Consider the following 25,879-nt stretch of genomic DNA (forward strand, 5'->3'; position numbering starts at 1 on the left):
CTCCCCACTCTTTTGGGGCAATTTTTTTGCTAGATTTGTCCTCCTCTTTTTGGCAAATACTTCACATTTGAACGCCAAATCCATCAGTGGCTGTCAATTTAATTCATTCAAAATTCAAGTAGTAAATCTTTCACCATTTCTATTGGCAAGCACAACCATATTTAAAGAACAACTTTATCCCTATTTTAGTTGCAGATTCCCTTGGCAATTGACAGAAAATCACTCCCATAGACGCCAAAGGGAAATCATAGCTTCTGCAAAAAGAAATGACAAATTTGTCTGATTCCAATAGTACCTCAGATTTCTAATATTTTAATTTTGGTTCTGATTATCATCCTTGAAATTAGGCAAACTCTTATGTACTAACTTTGAAGCATTCTATTTTCAAGTTGTGATCTTTCAAACTTCAATTATATCTTTAACTTACAAGTCTATTCTACTAGTCTTTTCTTGTCAGGTTAATCACGCTCACATAAACAGATAGAAGCAGTGCTTACAGCAACCAGTATGTTTACCGTACAGGGTAAAAGGATACTTATCGCACATAGTACAGTAAGCTATAACACAGAACAGATACTTTATTCATATACGCAATATGCACTCCAATGCTTACAATATGATTATGATGATTACAATGATGATCCAAAGTCCCTTCTGAACAGTGTACATATACTTTCCCGAAGGGGTGACTCACCGTCACGCGCCCTTTCGGATACGATTCTACCCGTCGGCTACAATATAGAATTTACTGACAACAGCACAAAGTTATTTTACTGGCTCACTTGTATCAAAAAGTTATGCCACCACTAGCTAATTTAACTTGTATACTTGAGATCTAAACATTTAATAAATGATTTTTTCCTACAAGACAAAATATATTTACATTTCCTACTCAATTGTTGAATTTATCTTGTTCAAAATGTGTCAAACTTTTTACTAGTATTACACATTTATATCTATTTTTGCAAGGAAATATCCATGTCTAATTATATCCACATGATCCCAAAAATAAAAAAAATCTTGTATCTTCTCATCCGTGTTCTAGTATATAACTATAGACTCAAATTAACTGGACAAGAAAACTAATACAAGGTACCAAGAATATATGCTGGGATATTATCATTACACAATGACTATCAACCTAAACTTGTAATAGTTTACACCTTAGAATCATCTTTATATACTTTGTCCATTAAGAATATTCCAAAACTCACCAGATCATAACGGAAATCATCTAATATCTTCTCCTGATCTACAAAAACTTAGCTGGTAGGTAGATGTTGGGTTAGGTTTTCGTGGCTGTTAGAGATAGTGGGTCTTTCAGCTAGAGTGTTGCAAGTGAGTTTTGCTATTAAAGTGGCTTAGTCTATTGATTTATTCGTTGAGAATGAAAATAAGGGATATTATAACCGTATTAGCCCCATAGCCACATACACCTACAGTCTTTATCAGCAAAAATCGTAGTGGCTAGTGTAGGTCAGTTAACTGTCCAAACTTGTGAAGTTGTTTATCATTTAGCTGCCAGAATTGGTGGAGGATTGTTTATCAGTCAAATGCCATCAATTATGGAAATGATTTCTATTAATTGGGGATTCTTAGAGTCTGGGGTTGAGAGAAAACCCAAAGCAATCGTAGGCATTGTAGAGCTACCATTTAACTAATTAACTAACAAACTTCATTCTGAATGCAATGCTGGGATGAAAACACTCTGCATCAGACATTGCCGCAGGACAACAGCAGGATCAAACAGGGCGTTTCCGGCCAACATCCATTCAGCTAGATTTAGGTATCTAAATCTGTGTGCCATGAAGTCCTCTGAATTATATTAGCATAAATATTTCTATTGAATATTCTGTTATCAGTTTTTTTTCGAGCTTGCTATCTGTGTGTTTTTAGGCTTGAACATTTGATGCCTCAATTTTCTTTGACTGCCAATCATTTTGCCTCTGGTTGACTTAAAAACAAAGAAAAATTAATCAATTTATCCAACCAAAAACTGGACCTTCCTCATTGCAGGATACTTTTCTATAAGCAAATATGAAGAGAAAAGTGATTAACAACTACATAAATGCAAAAGAATAGCGAACTTTTGATGAAAAGTTAAGATTATAGAAGATAGAAACTGTCTAGTCTCTATGAGTCTACATGGTATTTGCTAAAAAAATTCTCAGGAATAACCTGGTAAAAAAAAGATAAAGTTTTCCAATTAATCAGGAGAAAATTGGGCTAGGGTTAGGGGAAAATCACTGCAAATCGGAGTTGTGATTAGGAGGAAAAACCAGAGAAATGTAATATTGCAAAAAAAATTTAAAAATATTACATTGACAGAGAGCTGATCAATCAGGATTTATGTCAACTACTATGGTACAGAACTTCTAACGTGTAGCTTGTCATACAATTTCAATTGTTTCACTTTTAGTCATAGTAATTCATTACATTCTTACAATGTAGAACAATAAAAATCTCCCCAAAGAATATACAGAATGGTCAAGTTACAAGGGTGTAATCACTTTGCATTGCTCCATGAATGCACATATCCTTGTCAACTATTAATAAAACTTTATGTTCATTAATTAAAAATTGTCATTTAGGAAATTCCATTCAAATAAACTTCTCAAATATTTCTGAAGGGCCCAAATTTTCTATAGGAAATGTTATCCATGTGTACAACTACCAACCTTATTGTGCCAATTACAGCCATTGACACTCTTTCCCTTTCACAGATAGAACGAAGCATGCCCTCATTTTCAGCCTGTATAAGTAATGCATCCTGAAACCAAAAACTGTATTCATAAACTACCATTCAATTTCAATTCATAACTAATAAACCATGTGACACATTAATTTAAACAGAATAGAAAAACCTAGAAAAATGTGGAAGACATTGGATCAGACTCTTTAATTTTATAAAACATCTATAATTATGTTGACTTGACTTTTATACCATATTGACCTTTTTCATGAACCAGTTAAGAAACAAGCTTAAGGAAAACAACTTTTGTTATGGTGCTCTACCACTGAGCTATCAGCCCACTTGGTGACAAGTATATCTATAGTTCCAGTGTGACCTATTTTCCAACAAGTACTGCATATTTATCCCAAGGAATTGAGTTCAGCCTATACTACTAGTTCACATTAATTGGTCTATAAAACTGAGCTTGGTATGTCTAGTTTTTTCCATTTAAGAAATCCTAGTTTTTTATGGTGAAAATCTACATTTCATAGTTAAGGATATTTTTTTGACATGCAAGGGTTCTTTATTTGTTATTTTACAATAATCCCTCTAGCATTTAAACACTTTTTTCTATTCCCTGAGAGTACCAAGGAGTTGATCATTTTATACGTTCGAAAAGGAAACCTATTGGAACCCCATCCATATGCTATGATTACAGCTTCAATTCCTTTCCAGGACAGACTCATAAGACACCTTCCTGTGCATTTTGGCTGGTAATGAGCCAAATGATTTTTTATGCTTGTATTCTACTTGAATATTCGTGAGTGAAGCCTTATCATTGACCTTTCCTATGACTGCAATTTTTATTTTTCTAGATTTGATACTCCAAATGGGTATGTCTACTACATACTCATACTATTTCTTAAATCTATAACACTGACACTATCTTAATAGTACCAGTGTATATTAGTGCTTTCCTAAGATTGGATTATAATTATAAGCTATAATATCAGCATTGCAGACTAATTTGATCTTCCAATCCTTGAAACATCCAAACCAAAACCATCACGGCATTATCTTGCACCGTAACCTAGTCAATTTCAGGGCCAACAGATACATATTAAACCTTATTACACAGTCAAGGTGAAGATTAAAATAGGCTATCACAAAAACTATAGAACAACTAAATGTTCATCATCAACATCCAATATTAATTAGGCTTACTGATTTGAGGCTCCATCCAGCTCCAATAGATCCACCATACAGTGTACAGTCTGTACACTCATTATTATAAGGTTTAAGCTAAGTTGCTGAATCAGGGAACTTTTCCGTGCAATTCTGGTTACGAAACATTCCGGAGTCGGATTCTAAAACAAATCTCCTCTAAGTAAACATCTAAGATTTTTCTTTCAACACCAAAATGCTTAGTGATTCTAGTTTGATCTTTTAGATATTTTTAAGACCTAGACTACTGATTAGTGAGCTCTGAACTTATCTATCATGAGACTCTAGCTTGATATTTTTTGATACAAAAACCTGAATTTAAAATAGAATGATAGGCTTCAAATTTTTGAAATTTGTAATGGTTTTCTTTCGTATATGTATTGGTATATGACATTCTAAATTTAATTCTATTTTTAGCAGCATATATGTATATATATAGACACACACACACAGAGGTACATACACATAAACATTATGTATGAACATAGCAAAGGCGTACCCAACCTCCCCAAAAAAACAATCTGCCGTACCGGTGTTTCATACCACATACCTGTACTCGTTCTCATTCCCGATTCGGCAACTTATTGTTTTAGTGATAAAATACATATATATACATACATTATGTATGAACATACCAAAGGCATACCCAACCTCCCAAAAAATGTCGTACCGGTGTTTCGTACCCACATACCTGTACCCGTTCTCGTCTCCGATTCGGCAACTTATTGTTTGAGTGATATTTCAGATGCTGTGTATTAAGGTTTTATATCCTACACAAGCAATGATATTTTCACCCCTAGGCTATAAGGCTCGGGCTTTCTAAAGGAACACCTAGATAGATATTCCCATGATTACCTGCTCTCAAATTGAAGGAGCATATCAATAATTGTAAAAAGCCCTGCTGGCTTTCAAATAATCTATGCTGAAGAATTGATTTTGTTTTTGTTTTTTGAGGTTTTGTGATTTTTGATACAACAATATAGCAGCAAAATAGAAGATATTGCAATAATAATTTCAACTCAAATATTTGTATATTACATAAGGAATATACAGCTGAAAGTTCCATATTTGATAATCAACTTAGATAATAAGTATTTTCACAAAATACCAACAACCCAGTTGATATAATATTCCCTATTATCTAAATCAACAATACCCAGAAAAATTAGAGTTTACACTCTATGAACTTACATGTAAAACGTGCCTTGAAGGCAATATACCCTCTAAATTAGAGAATCTAATTTTGACATTCCTATTCATAGTTTACTAAAAGAGTATAATAGCTATGAGACAATTATCAATCGAACAATCTTATATGAGATGTCAAATTAATATCAAATAATTAGAGAACCCAACCTAATTAATCAATAAATAAGTTTTTAATATAAGGGAAAATATTAGCAATAATAAGATTAATACCAAGGTTGCATGGGTACGTGGGTACGGGAACGGGAACGGGTACGGGAGCGGGTACGGGTACGCATATTTTTCAAAATAGGGGACGGGGGTACGTGTGTAAGCCTAATTTTTTCTATATAATTAATATTTTATAGAAAATATAAAAATCAAAATATCTGTCATGAGTCATGACATTGAGCATTCAAAACAAGAAATTTGAAAATATAAGCCATAAGTCAAATATATATATATGCTATTGCTGAATGTTTAAAGTATTTTTCATAATTGGGGACGGAGGTACTTGGGTATGTCAAACTTACTTAAAATTTACACTTTTATATTTATAAAAAATCTGATTTTATGAGTCATGACAATGGTTTTTCAAAACAAGAACAGTGATAAAGTTTGCAAATGTAATGTACTGTTTTCAGTTTCAGATTTGCTATATGTTTGAAATAATAATACATGATAAATGCTTAGATGCATAACAAAGAAGGCAGACTTTAAACATGAACAAGAAGATCCTAAACCATATGACAATGACATATTGCAAATGATAAACTTTTAACTTGAACAGTGATAAAGTTTATTGTTAATGAGTATCAAAGTTTCAAACTGATTTGGTATTGAATTAAGTTTGATAAACAACAAGCTAATACAAAAACAAAAAACCAAAAAAAAAAAATCAGAATCTTAATCAAGGTCCTTAGCTATGATGCTCTCCACCGAGTACCCGGTACGTGGGATACGTGTACCCGGTACTTGGGTACGTGGGTACGAGTACTAGGGGTGTGGGTACGAGTACCCATGCAACCTTGATTAATACCTAAACAAACAAAACTAACCCTCAAAAAATCCATTTATAATAATCCAATCAACCGTCCCCACATCAACAAACGTATCAAAAGGCACAACCCCTTAAGGAAGTAGGGCACTATAAATATGTGATGGATCCATGAATATATGGGGTAAGGAATAAGGAAAAGAAGAACAAATAACAAAGGGTGAAGTTGAATACCAAAAAAGATATAAAATAGTTTATAAAGAATAAAGTCATCTTTTCCATTGGCTCAGACTGTGATTGGCAAGTTATACCTATTGATGTCAATTTTGTACCACTACATAACATATAGCAATTGAACACTTGATATGGGATATCAAACACTCAATTTCTCTCTTGAAAAGTTAATACTCATAAAGACATGAGAAAAAACTCCAATGTTCCTTACAACTATGGATACTAACTCAGTTATCAATGTGATTTGCTAGTAATCACATAGGCGGCCTTATGTTGTTCATTCAAGGATGATTTGGATTTTGGGTGTGATGGTGATGGTGATGGTGATGGGTTTGTAAAATATACGAATGTCAGATAATGTAGATGGTGGTGATGATGGGGTTGTGTTTACCAATGATGCTTCTCCTAACTTCTTACCTCAAAACTCCAAATACTAAGCTACTCACTGCTCTACTCCTACTCTTATGAATGGAAAGATTAGCAAATCGACGGGGATTGAATCTAATGAAAGCTAACCAGCGGCTCTACCTCTATAGATGCAATGATTCAAGGGAAAAGGACTAGTTTACCATACAAGGCTTCCTAACAAGCCGCTAGGATGCTAGTGGCCTAGTTATAAATCCCTATCAAACATCCACTAATATCACCATGCAACTATCCATCTACTCTTACTCTTAACCTTTTGAAATAAAATTTACTTTAACAACTTCAAAGGAAATCTAATTCTAACTATTGGAAGTAGAAACCATGCAATAACACCAAATGTTCTTAATCACCATGCAAATCACAACAATGATAAAGAGAGGCAATTTTGGTATTATCTTAGCAATAATTTTCTCAAACCCTTTACAAATGAGAGCAAATGACCTTATATAGAGGCCAAAAATTACAACCAACAGTAGAGATTAAGAAACAAAACCAATGATCCAGATTGGATCCTAGAAACCCTAATTAGGGTTGCCACCCCATGGGCCAATGAGAAGACGCCACCTTATCAATGGACCAATGGAAAAAAAAGAAAAGTGGCAACCAGTGAGAAGGCACCAAAATGGTAGCCAATCAAAATCAATCACCTATCCTACCCAAGAAGAAGGAGAATTTGTCACTTGGGCTTACATCAAATGATCTTCTAATATAGTTCCACCCCTTTCTTTCATCTTTTTAGCCAAAGTAATGAACTTGGCTAGCTTTGTTGTTGACTTCCTTCATGGGAGGGCGAAGTGTATGTTTCATCTTGAGCTCAACTGAATTCATCATGTTGCTTGCTGCTTGCAGTGTTTTCTCATGATCCTTCTCATATTTTTTCGCGTATCCGATAAAGGCATTGAGGGAGGCAAGGGTGCCCAAATGTTTCTTCTTGATGGCAACCTTCCCCAACTCATCCAATTTTGATCCAAATTTTGTCCCATTGACATTCTCCTCTTGTCCACTTGAATTATCCCTTTGGTCTCTAACCTCAAATATTTTCAAATCACTTCCTCCAAATTTGCTCTTCCGTGAAATTCACTCTTCCTTGAGATTCACTTTTCAATTTTCACTGACTCTAAATCAATTAAAGAGGTAGGACCCCATATAGAATTGCTTTTTGATTTTGCACTGTCCTAAGTTGCAACTCTAAATTCTCGCTTATAATCCTAGCCCAATCAAATCTTCTCTTTCCATTTTCAATTTCATCAATAAAATAATACATCCAATTTTCGAATTGCATACCTTGAGCTAAGCCTATGATTCGGCTAAGAAGCACAATGAGATCGTCGTACTCTAATTTGAAATCTAACACAGTGAGCCTTAATGATCTGGTAACTCTTTTCTTGCCTTCGTGTAACCAATTTTGCTTTAGGTGAATGAAGTAAGCCTCCTGATTATCCTAAAATAACTTGGTCACCTGATCCATCATTACCACTGTCATGCCTTTGTACCGGGGGATATAAAATGTTTCTTCGACCACTTGTCCACTGATGTTGGCCAACACTCTCTTCCCTTCATCAAAAATGGACTTACTAACCAAATCAAACCGAGATGCACACTCCATGACCAATTCTAGACAAGGCAAGGTATGAGGGAAGGCCGCCACCTATACTATACCACTTTTGTAGATTTTCTTTACCATGGGGGATTTGCCCTTCCTTCAATTTGTCCTTTAACTAGATCATGTTCATAGTGTCGATATTGGTGTCACTTATTCACCTCAATTTCGAGAAGGTGGTCTTAGGCATCATGTCTTCCTTATCTTTTTTGGTGTTTGTTCCCTTTAGGTTCTTGCTTGCACTAACATCTACCATCCTAAACACTTATTTCTGCCCCTTCATTCTAAATGATATAGGCTACACTTATCGATCTCCAACCTTCTTTCTATTGATGGAATCTAGCTTATTTCTGCCTCGCCAAGTCCTATCTCTACATTTATCAATCTCCAATCTTCAACCTAGGGGTGGGACTACCACTTATTTCTGCCTCTTCGTTACCTTAGGATGGACTACACTTATATCTCCCAACTTCAACCTAGGGTGCTCTAGCTTATTTCTACCTCGCCAAGTGTCCTATCATGAAATCTACACTTATCTCTCCAAACTACAACCTATCAATAGGATGATGAAGTGGTGGATAGTGAATGAAAGAACATAAGGGAAACGAAACCAAGCAAGAACAAGAAGTGGAATCTGCCTTTGAACCAATCTTCACCTCTAAAATGAGTAGAATTTTACCTTAATTTTGTCTTTTACCAATAATCGGGCCCCTTTTTGGATTCGGATCAGACTTTAGAAAATGTAAGCATCCTTGCAAATAGTGATGCCCTAGCAAAATCAGAACTTTGACCTCTTTGAAACTGCCCAACTTTTGCCAAAAATCAGACTTTTGATCATGTGTTTCCTCCTCCAAGTAAAATCGCCTAGATCTGGAGCAAAAATTCGCAGCCCTTTGCAAGAAAAATCAGTCTTTGAAAAATCGCCAAACAAGAAGAAGTTCCAAATCTACCTCCAAGAAGAAAATCGTCTACCAAGGAAGGAGAAAACTGCCAAAGAAAATCACCCAAGATTGCAAGCTGCCCCTCCAAGGGAAAAATCACCAAGCATAGAAGAAAGCTGCTCCTCCAAAAATCGCCAAACAAGAGAAGAAAGCTAAGATGGAATGAAGAAATGAGAGAGGGGGAAGCCCTCTTATACCACAATCCCCTTGCTCCCTCAAGCTGGCCGACTAGCCCTATAGGAGAGGAAAATTAAATTAGTGTTTTAATAATGGCCCCACTTTAAATGCTATGCTAAAATTAATTTTGCCCATAGTGAAATTTGCTCATTGAATTGCCGGTTGTGACCAAAAATTGCAAAATAAAATTAGGAAAGCCTTGGAGATGTTAAAATTTTCATTTAATAACATTTTGGTAGTTAAAATATCATTAAAATCAGATTTAGCAAGCTAAAATCGATTTTCAATTTTTACTTTACCAATCTCTTTTAATATTTTTGAAATCGTCAAGGCAATTTTAACCAATTTAATGCAAAATTTTGCAATTTAATCCACTTTTAATTTTGCAATGCAATTTTAATTTTTAACCAAAATAAATTATTTTTCTAGCATTCAAAATCGATTTTTCCAATTTAATTTGACTATCACAAAATTTTCCTTTTTTCACCAAAAAAATTCAAGATTTATGTTTAAGGTTTGAATTTTTAAGGAATGAAGGATTTACTAAAGAAAACAAGAATGTGTATTTTACGAGTAACTTTTATTTATATGTAAACTAAATATATAATATAATGAATTGAAAAAATGATTAATTTTTAAGATCAAGAGAGTCCTTCGAGAAGAGAGTGATCTTAATAACTTAAGATTACAAGAATTCCATCAGGAAGAGAGTGATCTTAACATGGTTATATGGCTAGAATATTCCATAGATGTTAACACATGCATATGTGACATGGGCCCTTGATAGAGAATGTCTCTTTCAAGAAGGACCTTAAAGGGAGCACTTCATAGAAGACCGAGAAATAAACAGGGACCTAATGATCCTCGAGAGGGTTATTAATCCCGATATGGAGCTTTAAGGTTAGGGTTAGGATGAGGGGTAGAGTAGTGAAATACAATTTATTATTGTATAACTTCTAACATTGGTTTGATCTTAATAACTTAAGATTACGAGAATCCCATTAGGAAGAGAGTGATCTTAACATGGTTATATGGCTAGAAGATTTCGTAGATGTTAACACATGCACATGTGACTTGGGCAAATGATAGAGAATGTCTCTTCCAAGAAGGACCTTAAAGGGAGCACTTCATAGAAGGCTGAGAATTAACCGGGGACGTAACGATCCTCGAGAGGGTTATTGATCCTGATATGGAGCTTTAAGGTTAGGTTTAGGATAGAGGGTAGACTAGTGAAATAAAATTTATTATTTTATAACTTCTAACGTTGGTTTGTAGGTATTCTTGTCCTCACTAGTGGGGACATTACATTGAAGCCCTTTGAAATGAAGATTGACAAGAACAAAAAAATTCTTCAAGAAACAAATTCGGCTGCAAATATGGAGAACGGTGCTCCAAAAGTGCAGATAGAAAATAACGCACAGCAGCATATATAAATGGGTGCTCAACCAAGTCCAAACTAACCAGTACACAATATGATATAACAATTCCAATGAATACCTCCACAACCTCCTGAACAACCTCTGATAGCAAGAAAAAATTAAACTTCTTCTTAGCAACAATTAATACAATAGGAGAAATGACAAAATTGTATACCCCAACACAATTTGCCAAGCAATCTCGAATAATTTTCAGAGTTGAATCTACAATACTTCTGTTGTAGATCCCAAACCCTTATACTTCAACAAGGGCACAAAAATTCAGAACTTTAAAAATGTCACAAAGACAACAAAGAAAAATAATATTCAATCGGACGCCTTTCCCATCAAATGGCCTCATATTTATAATCTCCAAAATGGCACAAGTTTCTCAAATGAAAATATAATAAAAAGCTTCCTCCACACAACATTAAAATATAATAAAGTGTCTTTATAATATTATTTATACTTTGCTTTTGGCTCCGAAAAATGACCTTTTTCACCATAACATAATATTCTGACACACAAACCCACTATTTCTTGTGCCCATGGTGTAAAAATTTTTAACTCGGTTCCAACGAGCTATGACACTCGGGTGACCAATATACAACACCAACAAAAATAGCAACCTCAACATATTTAGATGAATAATAATAATGATTCACCCGTCTTGCAAAAACAACTGAAGGAGTATCAGAATTGAAATCTGACAACACCCAAATGATCTTGATGACAAAAGATGATGAATGAACTTCACGGAATGACTTACTATAAATAGATGCTCCATCCAAGATTCTTGGAGCCCAAACTACAAGTACGAAATAAGTATTGAGAGCATCATTCAACTCCTTTAACTCAACTGAGTTCATTGGAAACAACAATTTGACTTAATATAAATAGTAAGTCCCTCAAACGGAGCCAAAATACAACATAGGCCGCTAGAAAGCGCTAGAAAGCCTATAACCCCACAATTGAGACCAGTGTAACAAGACTCGGACTCGGCTCAGACTCGGCAAGGGTAACTTGACTTGTGACCCGGCTCTGACTCGTGACCCGACTCGGCAGTGACTCGGCGATGACTCGGCAAAGTGAAAAAACCTCAAAATTTTGAGATTTTTTAGGATTTAAAGAACTTCCATGCACCCATTATTGAATAAAGCGTAAAGACACAATAACATCATTAAATAGAAGATAGTTTGATCATAATGCACATGCCACATACTTAAAGTTAAAACTTAAATCTTAAAACTCAAACATCGATTACATATGTACAATACTACAAAGTTACAAACTTACAAAGGTAAATTGCTAAAAGTAAATACTATATTACTAGTAATTAAAGTCAAACTAAGATAAATCCATGCGAACCATCAAAATGTTTATGTATTATCATTTATGCATTATGAAATCCAACACATCAAGATTCAATAGTCATCATCAAATTCAAATGTTCCAAATGCTGATCATATATTTACTGTTAAACTGTTAAACAAAAAGTTAAAACAAGACTATAAGTCTATAGCTATGGCTCCTAGTCGAAGTCATCATCATCCTCATCCTCAGGCTCATCCTCATCGTCATCCTCATCGTCATTGTCATCCTCATCCTCATCCCCAACCTCAACCTCAACCTCAGGCTCAAGCTCAGTATAATCTACAAAATGCCTCTTAGTAAAGTGTCTAAGGTAGGTCCTGGATGTCTCAGTAGCCATAGCATCAGCTCGTGAGGTGCCTCTAGGATCAACTGTACTCTCTGCCTTTGGCTCTGCCAATGTCTGTGAGGTGCCACTAGGAACAACTGGAGCTCTTTGGTCCTCTGCTGCCATAGCCATAGCCTCAACCTGGCCCTCTCTATCTGCCTAGTCAAGCCACTGTAGGTCCTCATCGTCATCCTCATCGTCATTGTCATCCTCATCCTCATCCCCAACCTCAACCTCAACCTCAGGGTCAAGCTCAGTATAATCTACAAAATGCCTCTTAGTAAGGTGTCTAAGGTAGGTCCTGGATGTCTCAGTAGCCATAGCATCAGCTCGTGAGGTGCCTCTAGGATCAACTGTACTCTCTGCCTTTGGCTCTGCCAATGTCTGTGAGGTGCCACTAGGAACAACTGGAGCTCTTTGGTCCTCTGCTGCCATAGCCATAGCCTCAACTTGGCCCTCTCTATCTGCCTAGTCAAGCCACTGTAGGTCCTCATCATCAAAGACAGGATCAGTAGCCTCGGTGATCCAATCAAACTCTGGATCAACCTCCTCTAGAGTAATCGGAGAGGTGTCACTATCCAAAATCTCCTTGATCCTAATGTGCAGGTTGTAGTGCACAAAGACTAGACTATTCATTTTCTGCACAGACAACCTGTTATGCCTCTTCGAGTGGATGTGTTCGAACATGCTCCAGTTGCACTCACATCCAGAAGCGCTACTTGGCTGGCTCAAAATACGAATGGCGATTTGCTGAAGGTTTTTGGTTGAAGGCCCAAACATTTGCCACCATCTATCTGAATTTTGAAAAAAGGAAAACAAAAAAATATTAGTCTCATTTCAAAATTTGAACTGTAAGTTTAAAGCTAGAAGTTTAGAAACTAGATTGTATAAGGCTTAAGTTGCAATCTTTACCTGGCTGCAATTTTGTACGACCTTCTCTGCAAATTTGACTTGAAAAAATGGGCCCTGATGCATTATTATAGGCATCCATCTCAAGCAATATATCTGTGGGATTAGGGGACATCTTTGATACCACTGTGTATAGGCCACTAAGAACCTCCTCATCTGCCTTGAAATCATCAAGGAAACGGTATGTCGGAGTGAGGTAATAGGCTGCTGCGTGGATGGGCTTATGAAGTTGATTTTTCCATCTCCTATCAATTATGTCCCAAATAGGGCCATAGTTTTCCTCAACTCCTACATATTTGGCCTTAATAGTCTCCTTGACCCTATAGATGCCCTCATAAATGTAGCCCATAGAGGGCTTCTCGCCATCAGCAACTCATAGGACGGCTACAAGGCACTCGGTGATCTACAAAACAATTTAATGAAAGATGAGACTTTGCAAAGTTGCACAATGAAAATAAAACAAAAATATGTATAAGACAAATTAATTTATAAAATTTTAAGACTTAAGCTTTTAAAATTTAAAATTTAAATTTTAAATTACCTCCACAATCTTCGAACATGGCTCCCAAAAATCATCATCATCATAAATGCATTTTGTTGCATCTATCCCTGCAGGGCTGCTCGCAAAGGAGGAGGAACTCCATTCTGCACCAACAAACATGCACCTCAACTCTAACCTTGAACTCAACAAGGATTTTAGTGTGATAAAGTTAGAGGCAAATCTTGTGATACCAGGACGAGCCAACTCCTTTTGATGGGGACACAACCCAAGAACAGAATAGACACAACAGAAAAGGGAAATTGTATTAACTGAGAAAATAAGCTAGTACAAATAGTACAGAGAAAATAAACTTCAAAACATGCCCTAAGGGCTTACAATAGCATAAATGCGGAGATAATTTCTCCTTTCAGTACCTCCTCTCAAACTCCACTCCGAACTGCCTTTTACAATGCCAAAAATCTCCTTAAATAGACCCCGGAGGGTTAAGGACTAGGAGTACATTCTAGAAAGTGCTAGTAGGCACCCACCGACCAAATCTAGAAGAATCCAGAAACGGTAACCGAACTTCCGGGAGGCATAACTTTTGAACCGTAGCTCCGCTTGACGAACCGTTTACATATCCGGAAAGCTCTCGAAGCGCTCTATAGCCCTATGGACCAGCTTTGCTCCTCCCCCATTTTTCGACCCTTTTCGAGGTCATTTAATGCCCCTAACCAGACTTTGAAGCATTCTTAGGAGGTCTCCAAAACCCAAAAAACTGCAATAACTTTCAATCCGTGGGGCCTATTGACCTGATTCTTTTTCTAGAATGCTCTAAATCACAATTACATTCATCTGGCCAATACACACCTTCTAGTTTACCAAAATGATGGCCCAATTAAATGCTCCTATTTTTTCGGGATTTTCTAGCACACTGATTGTGGAACTGTGAGAGTTGGAACCTTTATTTGACCCAAATGGGTATCCAAAAATAAAAACACATGAAACAAAAACTAAGTCTAAGTACATTTTTTTTGGGTGACACAAGATTGCCCTTATACCTCTAGATGCTCCTACATCAGACACCCAAGGTAGATTGAAAAGTGACCCTGTCACTTTATGAATGGTAGAGGAAATCCCAAATGGGAAACCTCAGCAGCTGAAATCCAAGTTGAGTCCTCGATCGATCGTCCTTTCCATTTGACCAAATACTCTTCATACTGCCTATTTCTAGTACTCCTACCCACACGATGATCTAGAATGTCTTCTATCTCCTCCTTCTTAGAAGCAGGAATTGGACATGGCTCTAACACCAGCTCCTCATCTGCACCATCATCATGATACTCTGTTAAATCTGCAATGTTGAAAATGGGAGAAATGTGAATACCATCTGGCAGCTCCACCTCATATGCATTTCCTGAGTCATGTTTCTTCAAAAATTTGCAAGGGCCAAATTTCTTCATTTTCAGCTTGTTGTAAGTACCGGCTGGAAATCTTTCTTTTCGTAAGTGCACCATGACTAGATCCCCTACTTGGAATTCCTTATGTCTTCTCCTTTGATCAGCCCTAGCTTTATACTCTTGATTCATCTTGGTAATGTGTGCTTGAACCTCCTCATGTAAACGCTCGATATGTTCAGCAAATTCTTCCGCTTCAGCACTTGTCCTCTCCCCTTGTTCTATCTTCCTCAATTCTGGTGCAGTCCTTGGACTATTTCCATATACAATTTGGAATGGTGATTTTTCAGTACTCCTATTTATAGAGTTATTGTAAGCAAACTCTGCTTGTGGTAGAATCAAATCCCATCCCTTGGGCTTATCCCCAACTAAACATCTCAGCAAATTGCCCAGACTTCTATTTACCACTTCTGTTTGGCCGTCAGTCTGTGGGTGATGCGTGGAACTGAATTTTAGGTCTGTTCTCAACTTTTTCCACAATGTCCTCTAGAAATACCCCACAAATTTAGTATCTCTGTCAGAAACAATACTCCTTGGAAGACCATGTAGTCTTACCACCTCTTTGAAAAATAAGTCTGCAATATGGACAGCATCATGAGTTTTGTGGCATGTAATGAAATGTGCCATTTTGGATAACCTATCAACCACCACGAAGACTGAGTCATTACCCCTTTGTGTCTTTGGCAATCCAAGAACAAAATCCATACTTATGTCCTCCCATGGCCTTGATGGAACAGGCAATCGCTGATATAGGCCAGTATTGTGACTAAACCCCTTGGCAACTTGACAAACCTGGCAACTCTGTACAAACTTCTTCACATCCTGTGAAATTTGAGGCCAAAAATAATGTTCTCTAAGAATGGCAATGGTCTTATCTCGACCAAAATGTCCTGCCATCCCTCCACTATGTTTCTCCTTAATCAGATTTTCCCTCATGGAACTCCTTGGAATGCATAATTGACTACCTTTGAACAACATGCCATACTGAATCAAATAGTCTAACCGCTTGGTTCTATCTATAGCAACAGGTTCTTTACAAGCTTTCCATGCTTCAGCAAAATCAGGATCCTCGGGGTACAAATTCTTGAGTTCATCAAACCCAACTACTTCAACCTGCATTGTTGTAAGCAACAACTGTCTCCTACTTAGTGCATCTGCAACCCTGTTAGATTTTCCACTTCTATGCTTCAACACAAATGTATAACTCTGCAAGAACTCTACCCACTTCATATGCCTTTGATTCAATTTACCTTGGCTATTTAGGTACTGTAATGCCTGATGATCAGTATACAAAACAAATTCCTTTGGCAATAAATAATGCCTCCATTTCTTTAAGGCCTAAACTATTGCATAGAACTCTTGATCATAAACAGAATACTTCTTCTTTGCATCATTCAATTTTTCACTAAAATATGCAATAGGCTTACCTTCTTGGCTTAATAGATCCCCAATAGCGCTGCCACTAGCATCACAATCCACCTGGAACACTTTTCTAAAATCTGGAAGTGCCAACACAGGTTGTTCTGTTACCTTCTTCTTCAGCAATTCAAAACTTCTCGCAGCTGCTGCAGTCCATTTGAACTCTTTTCTATCCCCTCTTATTGTATCAGTTAGGGGTGCACATATGCCACTGAAATTCTTAATAAACTTCCTGTAAAAACTAACCTCAGTAGCAGACCTTGGAGTAGGCCATTCCAAGATGGCTTTTCCCTTCTCTGGATCCATTTTGAGACCTTCGGGTGATATAACAAACCCCAAATAGACTAACTCCCTTTTTGCAAAGATACACTTCTTCAGATTAATTAATAGTTTCTCTTCCCTTAGCCTTTCAAGGACACTACGAATATGCAGTAAATGTTTTTCCAAAGTCTTGCTGAAAATTAAAATATCATCCAAATAAACAATAACAAATTTTTCCAAGAACTTCTTAAGTACCTCATTCATGAGCCGCATGAAGGTGCTTGGGGCGTTTGTCAATCCAAAGGGCATGACTAACCACTCATAAAGACCCTCCTTGGTCTTGAAGGCTGTTTTCCACTCGTCTCCTTCTCGAATCCGTATCTAGTGATAACCACTCTTCAAATCTATCTTTGTGAAGTACTGAGCTCCACTCAAGTAGTCCATAAGATCATCCATCCTTGGCAAAGCAAACCGGTACTTGATGGTTATCCTATTTATAGCTCGAGAATTTGTACACATCCTCCACTCTCCATCCTTCTTTGGTGCGAGTACTGCAGGTACTGCACATGGACTCAGGCTCTCTCGAATCAAGCCCTTCCTCAACAGCTCCTGAACCTGTCTATTTAGCTCCTCTGTTTCAGTAGGAGTCATCCTATGAGCAGCCTTGTTAGGCAAACTAGCTCCTGAAATCAGATCTATCTGATGACTGATTTGTCTTACTGGTGGCAATCCATCTAGAACATTATCAGAGATAATTTCTCCAAACTCCCCTAGTAAATCTGAAACTTCAAGTGGTATTTCACTACTACCTTCTTTATCTTTCCTAGGAATCAAAGCATAGCACATATGTTGATGTTTCATGCCATCTAAAAACTTCCTTTCATCAACAAGACAAATCCTAGCACTGCTACATACCTTTTCACCTTCCTTTTTCATGGGCTTCAATTTGTGGCGAACTCCATCCTTTGTCAGAGAGTATGTGTTTGCATGTCCATCATGTACTGCATGTCTATCAAACTGCCATGGTCTACCCAACAATAGATGGCAAACATCCATCGAAATAACATCATAGAGAACTTCATCATGGTAACTCCCAATTTTGAATTTCACTAAACATTGTTCACTTACCAGGACCTTATGATCATCTTTTACCCAAGCAATCCGATAGGGCTGGGGATGTTTCTCCCTCTTGAGCTTCAGCTTAGAGACCATCTCTTCTGATACCAAGTTATCAGTGCTACCACCATCAATGATCACGTCACAACACTTATCCTCACACTTGCATCTGGTACGGAACAAACTCCTCTGTTGTCCTGGTTCAATCTCACCACTTAGTAGGACTCTTTCATTTACCAAGGTCTCTCCTCTTTCTGCATCCTCTGAATGTGATGATTGTGCATCTTCATCCACATGAGCAACCCTAGCTTGGCCCTCAGCTCTCCTATCTGTCCTTCCTTGTCGTTTAGGGCATTCAAAGGCACGATGACCTTCTTCATTGCAATGGAAACAGGTACCACGGAAGCCTCCTCTTCCTTGTCCACGTCCTCTACCTCTTCCTCTCTGATTTCCAAAGTCTTGATCATGGGAGCGGTTGAAACCCTCATTCCTCTGGTTCCTGCTAGTACCCACATCTTCATTTTTCTTTTGGGTTTCATTGCGGCCTCCAGATGATCTACCGCTTCCCCTTCCTCCTTGACCGCGCCCTCTTTGTCTTCTTTCAAACCTTTTATTCAGCTTCTCTTCAACTCGTAGGGAAAACTGGTATGCCTCTTCAACGCTAGTCATTCTTACCAGACTTAATTCCTCCTGTATGCTAGGTCGCAACCCACTGATATAACGAGCAACCTTCTCCTTATTTGCTTCTGCATGCCCCGCTCTAATCAAGAGTCGGTAAAATTCCTTTGTATATTCTTGGACTGATCTTCCTGCTTGCTTTAACCCATGCATCTTCTTAAACAAATCAAGCTCGTAGTCCACAGGAATGAACTGCTTCTTTAATTTGTCCACCATGCGATCCCACCTTGTGATCTTCTCCTTTCCTCTTCTGTTTCTTTCCAATTGAACCTCTTGCCACCAAATTTTGGCATGGCCTTTCAGTTTGGCCTTTACAAACTTAACCCTATCTGGGTCCCTGATATCCTCATACTCAAAGTATTCTTCCAGTTCATTGATCCAATCGATCAACTCATCTGGTTTCAGATTTCCTGAAAATACACCCACTTCAATTGTAGGTATTTTCCCTAACTCAGTAATGGCCCTAAAAAGCCTTTCCTCTACATGATTCAAAACTTCCCCGTCAAATTCCCCTTCTGGTTCCATTACTTCTTCTTCATTGTCATCCTCACTGTCGTCACCTGCAGCAACATTTGCTCCTCTACAAAGCTCCTCTTGCAATGCCTGCACCTGCCTTTGGAGGGCTCTAACCTTCTCAGGATTAATAGCTCTGGCCCTTCCACCATGCTCTCTTCATGGAGGCATCTTCTAACTCAAACGCACAACCACACAGTCCTGGTGCAAACTGCCTCATAGTCGGCGCTCTGTCTAAACACTCAGGAAAACCTGCTCTGATACCACTTGATGGGGATACAACCCAAGAACAGAATGGACACAACAAAAAAGGGAAATTGTATTAACTGAGAAAATAAGCTAGTACAAACAGTACAGAGAAAATAAACTTCAAAACATGCCCTAAGGGCTTACAATAGCATAAATGCGGAGATAATTTCTCCTTTCAGTACCTCCTCTCAAACTCCACTCCGAACTGCCTTTTACAATGCCAAAAATCTCTTTAAATAGACCCCGGAGGGTTAAGGACTAGAAATACATTCTAGAAAGTGCTAGTAGGCACCCACTGACCAAATAGAAGGTTCCGGAAGCTACGGTAGAAGTCGGCGCAAATCTAGAAGAATCCGGAAACGGTAACCGAACTTCCGGGAGGCATAACTTTTGAACTGTAGCTCCGATTGACGAACCGTTTACATTTCCGGAAAGCTCTCGAAGCACTCTATAGCCCTATGGACCAGCTTCGCTCCTCCCCCATTTTTCGACCCTTTTCGAGGTCATTTAATGCCCCTAACCTGACTTTGAAGCATTCTTAGGTCTCCAAAACTCGGAAAACTACAATAACTTTCAATCCGTGGGGCCTATTGACCTGATTCTTTTTCTGGAATGCTCTAAATCATGATTACATTCATCTAGCCAATTCACACCTTCTAGTTTACCAAAATGATGGCCCAATTACATGCTCCTATTTTTTCGGGATTTTCTAGCACACTGATAGTGGAACTGTGAGAGTTGGAACCTTTATTTGACCCAAATGGGTATCCAAAAATAAAAACACATGAAACAAAAACTAAGTCTAAGTACATTTTTTTTGGGTGACACAGGATTGCCCTTATACCTCTGGATGCTCCTGCATCACCTTTCCCTTCATGTATTTCCTCATAGTGCTGAGGACCAAGGCATGATTATAGATGAACTTACAAAGTTTTTGGCCTTGGTAACACATGATTTCACCCATACAAGCTTGCCAATATCCTCTAACATGAGGTCGATGCAATGGGCTGCACATGGAGTCCAAAAGATTTTTGGGTGTCTCTCCATCAATAGTTTTCCTACAACAATTTTAAATTAGTTAGTAAACAATGAAAATTTTTAATGTATTAAAAAACTTTTAATTTTCAAAATTTAATGAAAAACTAAAACAAATTTTTTAGAAGTAGTACTTAGAAAGTTAGAAGTTAAAATTGTACCTGCAACAACATAATTAGCTACATTATCTGTCACCACTTGGACAACATTGTCTTCCCCCACCTCCCTTATGACCTCCTCAATAGTCTCACATAAGAATTTTGCATTTTTCACACATGAGGAAGCATCTACGGACCTCAAAAACATGGTGGATCCTGAAAGTGAAAATTAAACAAAATAATTATCATTCAAAAATCAATAGTCAATAAAACAAAATTTTCGTTATTCAATAATAGTATACATTAAATTTTAGACTTCAAGAAGTAGAGCATGATGAATTACCTCCGCTAGAAACAAGAAAATTTAGGAGGGTTCTGGACCTCCTATCTGTCCATCCATCTATCATAATGGTACACCCCTTTTGACTCTAAATCTTTTTGTGGTCTTCCAACTCAAATTTCATCTCCTCAACCATATCTAGCAAGAGGGGGCCACTCAACTCATCTTCAGTGGGGGCTTTGAACCCCGCACCACAGATGGAAAATACATCAATCATCCCCTGCCAATAAGGAGTCCTATTACATTTATAAAAACATTTTAATTAGCTTATTTCAAATTTTCAAACATCAAGTTAAAAGTATAAAATTGAATATAAATTTTAAAACTTAAAACGTAAAACAATCAAATATAAATGAAGTTGAAAACTTGAAGTACCTGGCTGCTATAAATGGAATGTCGCAGAAAAACCAAAACTTGCAAATTGCTCTTAGTCCAGCTTCATGTATCTCCCTATTTCAGCCCATGCTCTCAAGTGAGGGTTGTGCACTACGAGTGGTATGCGGTACGAAAAAGTTGTCCAACTTACTAGATTTTCTGACTCTCGGACGAACAAGAGCAGCACTACTAGAAGGTGCAAGGAATAGATGTAGAAGAAGCACGAGCAACAGAAGCACTAGGACGATAGGGGGGATGGGAAGAACCTTCTCCAACACAGCCTACTGACTTAGAAACATTTGCAGATGAGCATGAAAGGGAACTAGAACCAATCAAAGCTAACTCTTCTAATTGTTTTTTTTTTTAATTCTTTTTCTTGTTCATATTTTTCCAAGGCTACATAACAAAAACGTTGAGCCTCAACAGTTGCAACTCCACAAGGCTCAATATCATGACCACGTAAGCCAGCAATATGGTATTTTAATCTATTTATCCCCCCACTATTAATGGTTTTGCAAAATAGGCATTTTGTTTGAGTTCTCTTTCTACCCGAAAATTCTATGGTGAACTTCCAACACTCATCTTTTTTGTTGCCTTTAGAGAGCTTGGGTATTTTACCTCCTAAAGCCATTATGATTTAATTAAGGAAAAAGGTAAAGGTTGCTACAATAAGACATTTTAGACCAAATATTACCATTTCAGCATTGCATTTTATGAAGATCTAAAGTTATTAAAAAACTCATAAACAAACAAAAAAAATTCATGCAAAAAACCCATAAGCATAGACAAAAAAATCATCAAAATCTAAACAATCAAGTCTTACCTCTTTCAAATGCTTTGGGAAGTGTTGAGAAGAGCTCCTATAAACTTCTTGATGATCTAAATGCAAGCTCCAATGTCACAAATGCAAGCTTTTCTCCTCCTCCTTTCAACTAGTTGCAAAACAAGAAAACTTTATTTCTCTTCTACCTCTCTCTCTCTTTCTTCTTTTTACTATAGACTGTTATGGGAGCCCTTTTAGGGTTATATGAGTGAGATATGTAAAAAAAAAACATTAAAAAAAGTTGAAAAAAATTATATATTTAATGGTCGAAATTTTGCCTGCCGCGGCCGAGTCAAGCTCAGCCAGGTCAGGCGAGTCACTCCCCGTGACTCGCCGCTCGTGGGTCACGAGTCATTGTGACTCAGCGAGGTCAGCGTGGCTCGCTGACTCGCGCGAGTCACGTTACCCTGATTGAGACCCTCAAATCACACCGTCAACTCACAAAGGCTGTGATTGTGAACTGACCAAGCCAACAACAAGAACCTACTAAAAATGAGTACATTACAATAATATACAAAGATTTATGTTGTTATCAATTTACTAGAAAATAATGAATGACATTTAAGGTATTTATTTTGAGATTAATGAATGTACTATATATATTTCTAATTGTGATTCTAATAAGATAATTTAACCCGTAGTTGAAAAACTCATGGATCTTGTCACAAACTCGACAAGACTCGCAAGTCATATGGAGAGCTAAGTAGAGTCGCCAAAGACTTGCATATCGAGTCCCAACGTGTCCTAGTCATAGACTTGTAAGTCTCTAGCCTCAAACTTGCACTAGCCTAGGGTCAAGACCAATGTTATAGGACTTGATGAGCCCTAAGGCAAAGCAGCCTTCCCGAGGTTGGTGGCCTCTTCCCTTAGTCTCGGTCGAGTTCTAGGCGAGTCTCGCCAGACTCGTCGAGTTCTGTTGGTCGAACTCTGCCATTAGCTAACGAAAAATATTTTTTTCAGATCAAGGGTAGGAGGATTTATACAAATAATTCAACCTATACTTAAAGTTATATTTATATAAATACTACCAAGATGTTTGAGATAGGTTTCAATTTTACAAGAATTAAAATGCAGATTCTAGATTTTGAGAGTTTTCTAAAAAAATTAGGATACATGTCTTCAATAGTGTTATCTCCCACAACTTGTCCTAGATATTGAGGTCAAATTGAAGCTAGAAGTTGATGATCCTATCTTCAATGATGAAGACTTGGTGTGGACTGATAAGGTGCATCGAGCAGTAAAGGCAATGGTGATGGCAATGGAGGAGGCTAGAGCACAAGGAGACCCAATGCAAGACCCTATAGCCGAGAGTGATGGATTTGACTCTAATGATGAGGATTATGAGATTGAGTATGAGGATGAGGATGATCATGATGAGCATGTCCATGAGGTTCAACCTCACACACAGGGAGAGAGGATGGCTCTAAAGTCTTCCATAACCTATCGTAGGCATTCTCATAGGACATAGGCTACTACGAGCCTTTATTTTGATATATGTTTTGAACTTTTGATTCAATGGATTGCATATTCCATGAACATTATAGACATTTCACAATGACACTATATTTCTACTATGTTATTTAGTTTAAGTAATTTCTTTCAAAAATTAGCATTTATACTTATGTAATCTATGAAAAGCTGTTTGTGTGCAAAGTAGCTTCTATTTATCTCAATTATTGTGTATTTGATGTTAATTAGCTAAATGATGCATGAAAAAAATTTACAATCCTTAAAAATATTTAAATTTCATGGGTTTTTAATTGTCGAGTCCGAGTTTGAGCCCAAATTGGGCTTGCCGAGTCCGAGTTTGAGCCTGATTTGGGCTTGCCGAGTCCGAGGCTTGTAACACTGGTCAAGACTTCACATGTGTCCTAGTCTAAGACTCGTGAGTCTTTAACCTCGAACTCATGCAAATTTGGGGCTCAGACCCATTAATCGTTGCCAAAGACTCTTGCGCGTTGCTTAAGACACTCGGCCAACTTTAGAACACTTTTATTTTAAATTGCCTTTTTTAATGTCGAGAAGGCAATATGTTGATGTAGTCATCCAAATGATGTGCACCATGGTGTTTCTTACCCCACAAGGGGTGCTACCCCTTGACCTTTCTAGGGGTGTTGCCACCAGATCTCCGCAAGGGTGTTGCCCCTTGACCCCACTGGGGGTGCTACACCCGAACCCCCTCCAGGAGCGCTACCCCTTGACCCCACTAGGGGTGTGTTGCCTCCAAACCCCTCATTTCATTTATGAAACACACTATAACTTCGAGTTTTCATAGCATGTGTCATTTTCTATACTCATACCAATTAGCCTTTAATCCTGATTGGATAAAGATATAATTTACTGCCGTATCTAGTAGACACTGTCATCTTATTAGTATTTCATATATTTAATTTATTAGATATAATTATCAACAGTATAGATTCTTTGTAATGTTTGAATTATGTCTCTTATATTCTCTAAATGCATTAATTTCTTCTTATATTTTGTAAAACTACGGCTTTCTTCTTTGCCGAGTACTTGTTGAGCCCTTTTCCCAAGCTTTTCATTGACATTGAATCCGAATCCTATTTTCAGACTGCCGATCTGTGGCAAGTCTTAGTTTTCCCACTAAGATTTAAACATATGCAATTACAAAAGAGTAAGCATCAGATAATTATTCAAAACTCAAATTCAGTTATTCTATCGTCTGTAATGTTCCGACCTCCAAACGATGTTAACACAATGACATAGGTGCATAATAGGGCCCGTACAATTTTCAAATTTAGGTGCAAGAAATCTGTTCAAGGACCATTGAAAGGCCGTACATTTTCCCAAGAGACCGTACAGATAGACACCGAACAGTGGGTGTGGAGGGAGTGCCTTGGTGTACGATAGTGCAAGCAAGGATGTCGTACGGTGATGGTACAAGCCGTATGGTATATGAAGGTGAATTATGATACCGACAGGAATATCAAGGAAGCCATATTGTGACTTATGGATGTCGTACGGTGATACAGAGCATGAAGGTATAAGCCGTACGAATATGGAGATAGCTGTATGGTGGAAAATATTGAGCATCAATGCACAAGAACACAAGATGTGTGATGGACGATGAAGGAGGAAGATGCAGCAATAATCGTATGGTGAGGGGATGAATTAGAGTGAATATGCAAGAATCCGTACAAAACAAGAATACAAGTTAACTGATACTGCTCATAAATACTACATTATTTGTATATGCAAAGTCCACACAATTTCCACAGGAACAACTGTTCAATTAAGTTCACAATTTGTGAGGTACAGACCGACAAACACCAACAGAATAGGGTAAGGGTTGAATCCCACCGAAACCGTGCAGGCCAAATAGGGAAGGTCTTTCACTTCCGAAAAGGCGATCAATGCCGAACTCCAGCCAAAATCCGCAATACAGAGAAAATGAATCCAAAAGCATACCTATCGACTACTACGAGCCGTGCTTAAATACCCATCGGAAAAAGCTTTCCAAGGGTGTACAAAATTAGCCGACGGCGACACACTCTACTATGACAAAAATTAAATTTGGGTCCGAGTTAAA

At 37.6% G+C, this 25,879-nt stretch overlaps 1 protein-coding gene across 2 annotated transcripts in view; it reads right to left on the reverse strand.

Annotated features, from left to right (window-relative positions):
* Positions 1–25,879, reverse strand: part of LOC149558863 (putative phosphoribosylformylglycinamidine synthase, chloroplastic/mitochondrial) — a 300,036-nt gene that overhangs the window by 50,306 nt on the left and 223,851 nt on the right. For both annotated transcript variants that reach the window (XR_016365078.1, XM_089832878.1), the window contains exon 20: positions 2,679–2,770. Coding sequence is in view for 1 of the 2 variants with exons in the window: in XM_089832878.1 (XP_089689004.1) it covers positions 2,679–2,770 (92 nt within the window). In the remaining variant the exon portion in view is untranslated. The remainder of the gene's footprint in view (positions 1–2,678; positions 2,771–25,879) is intronic.

Source organism: Cupressus sempervirens, chromosome 5 (assembly GCF_028749045.1).
Source record: "Cupressus sempervirens isolate cs-2001-9-10 chromosome 5, ASM2874904v1, whole genome shotgun sequence".
Lineage (NCBI taxonomy): Eukaryota > Viridiplantae > Streptophyta > Pinopsida > Cupressales > Cupressaceae > Cupressus > Cupressus sempervirens.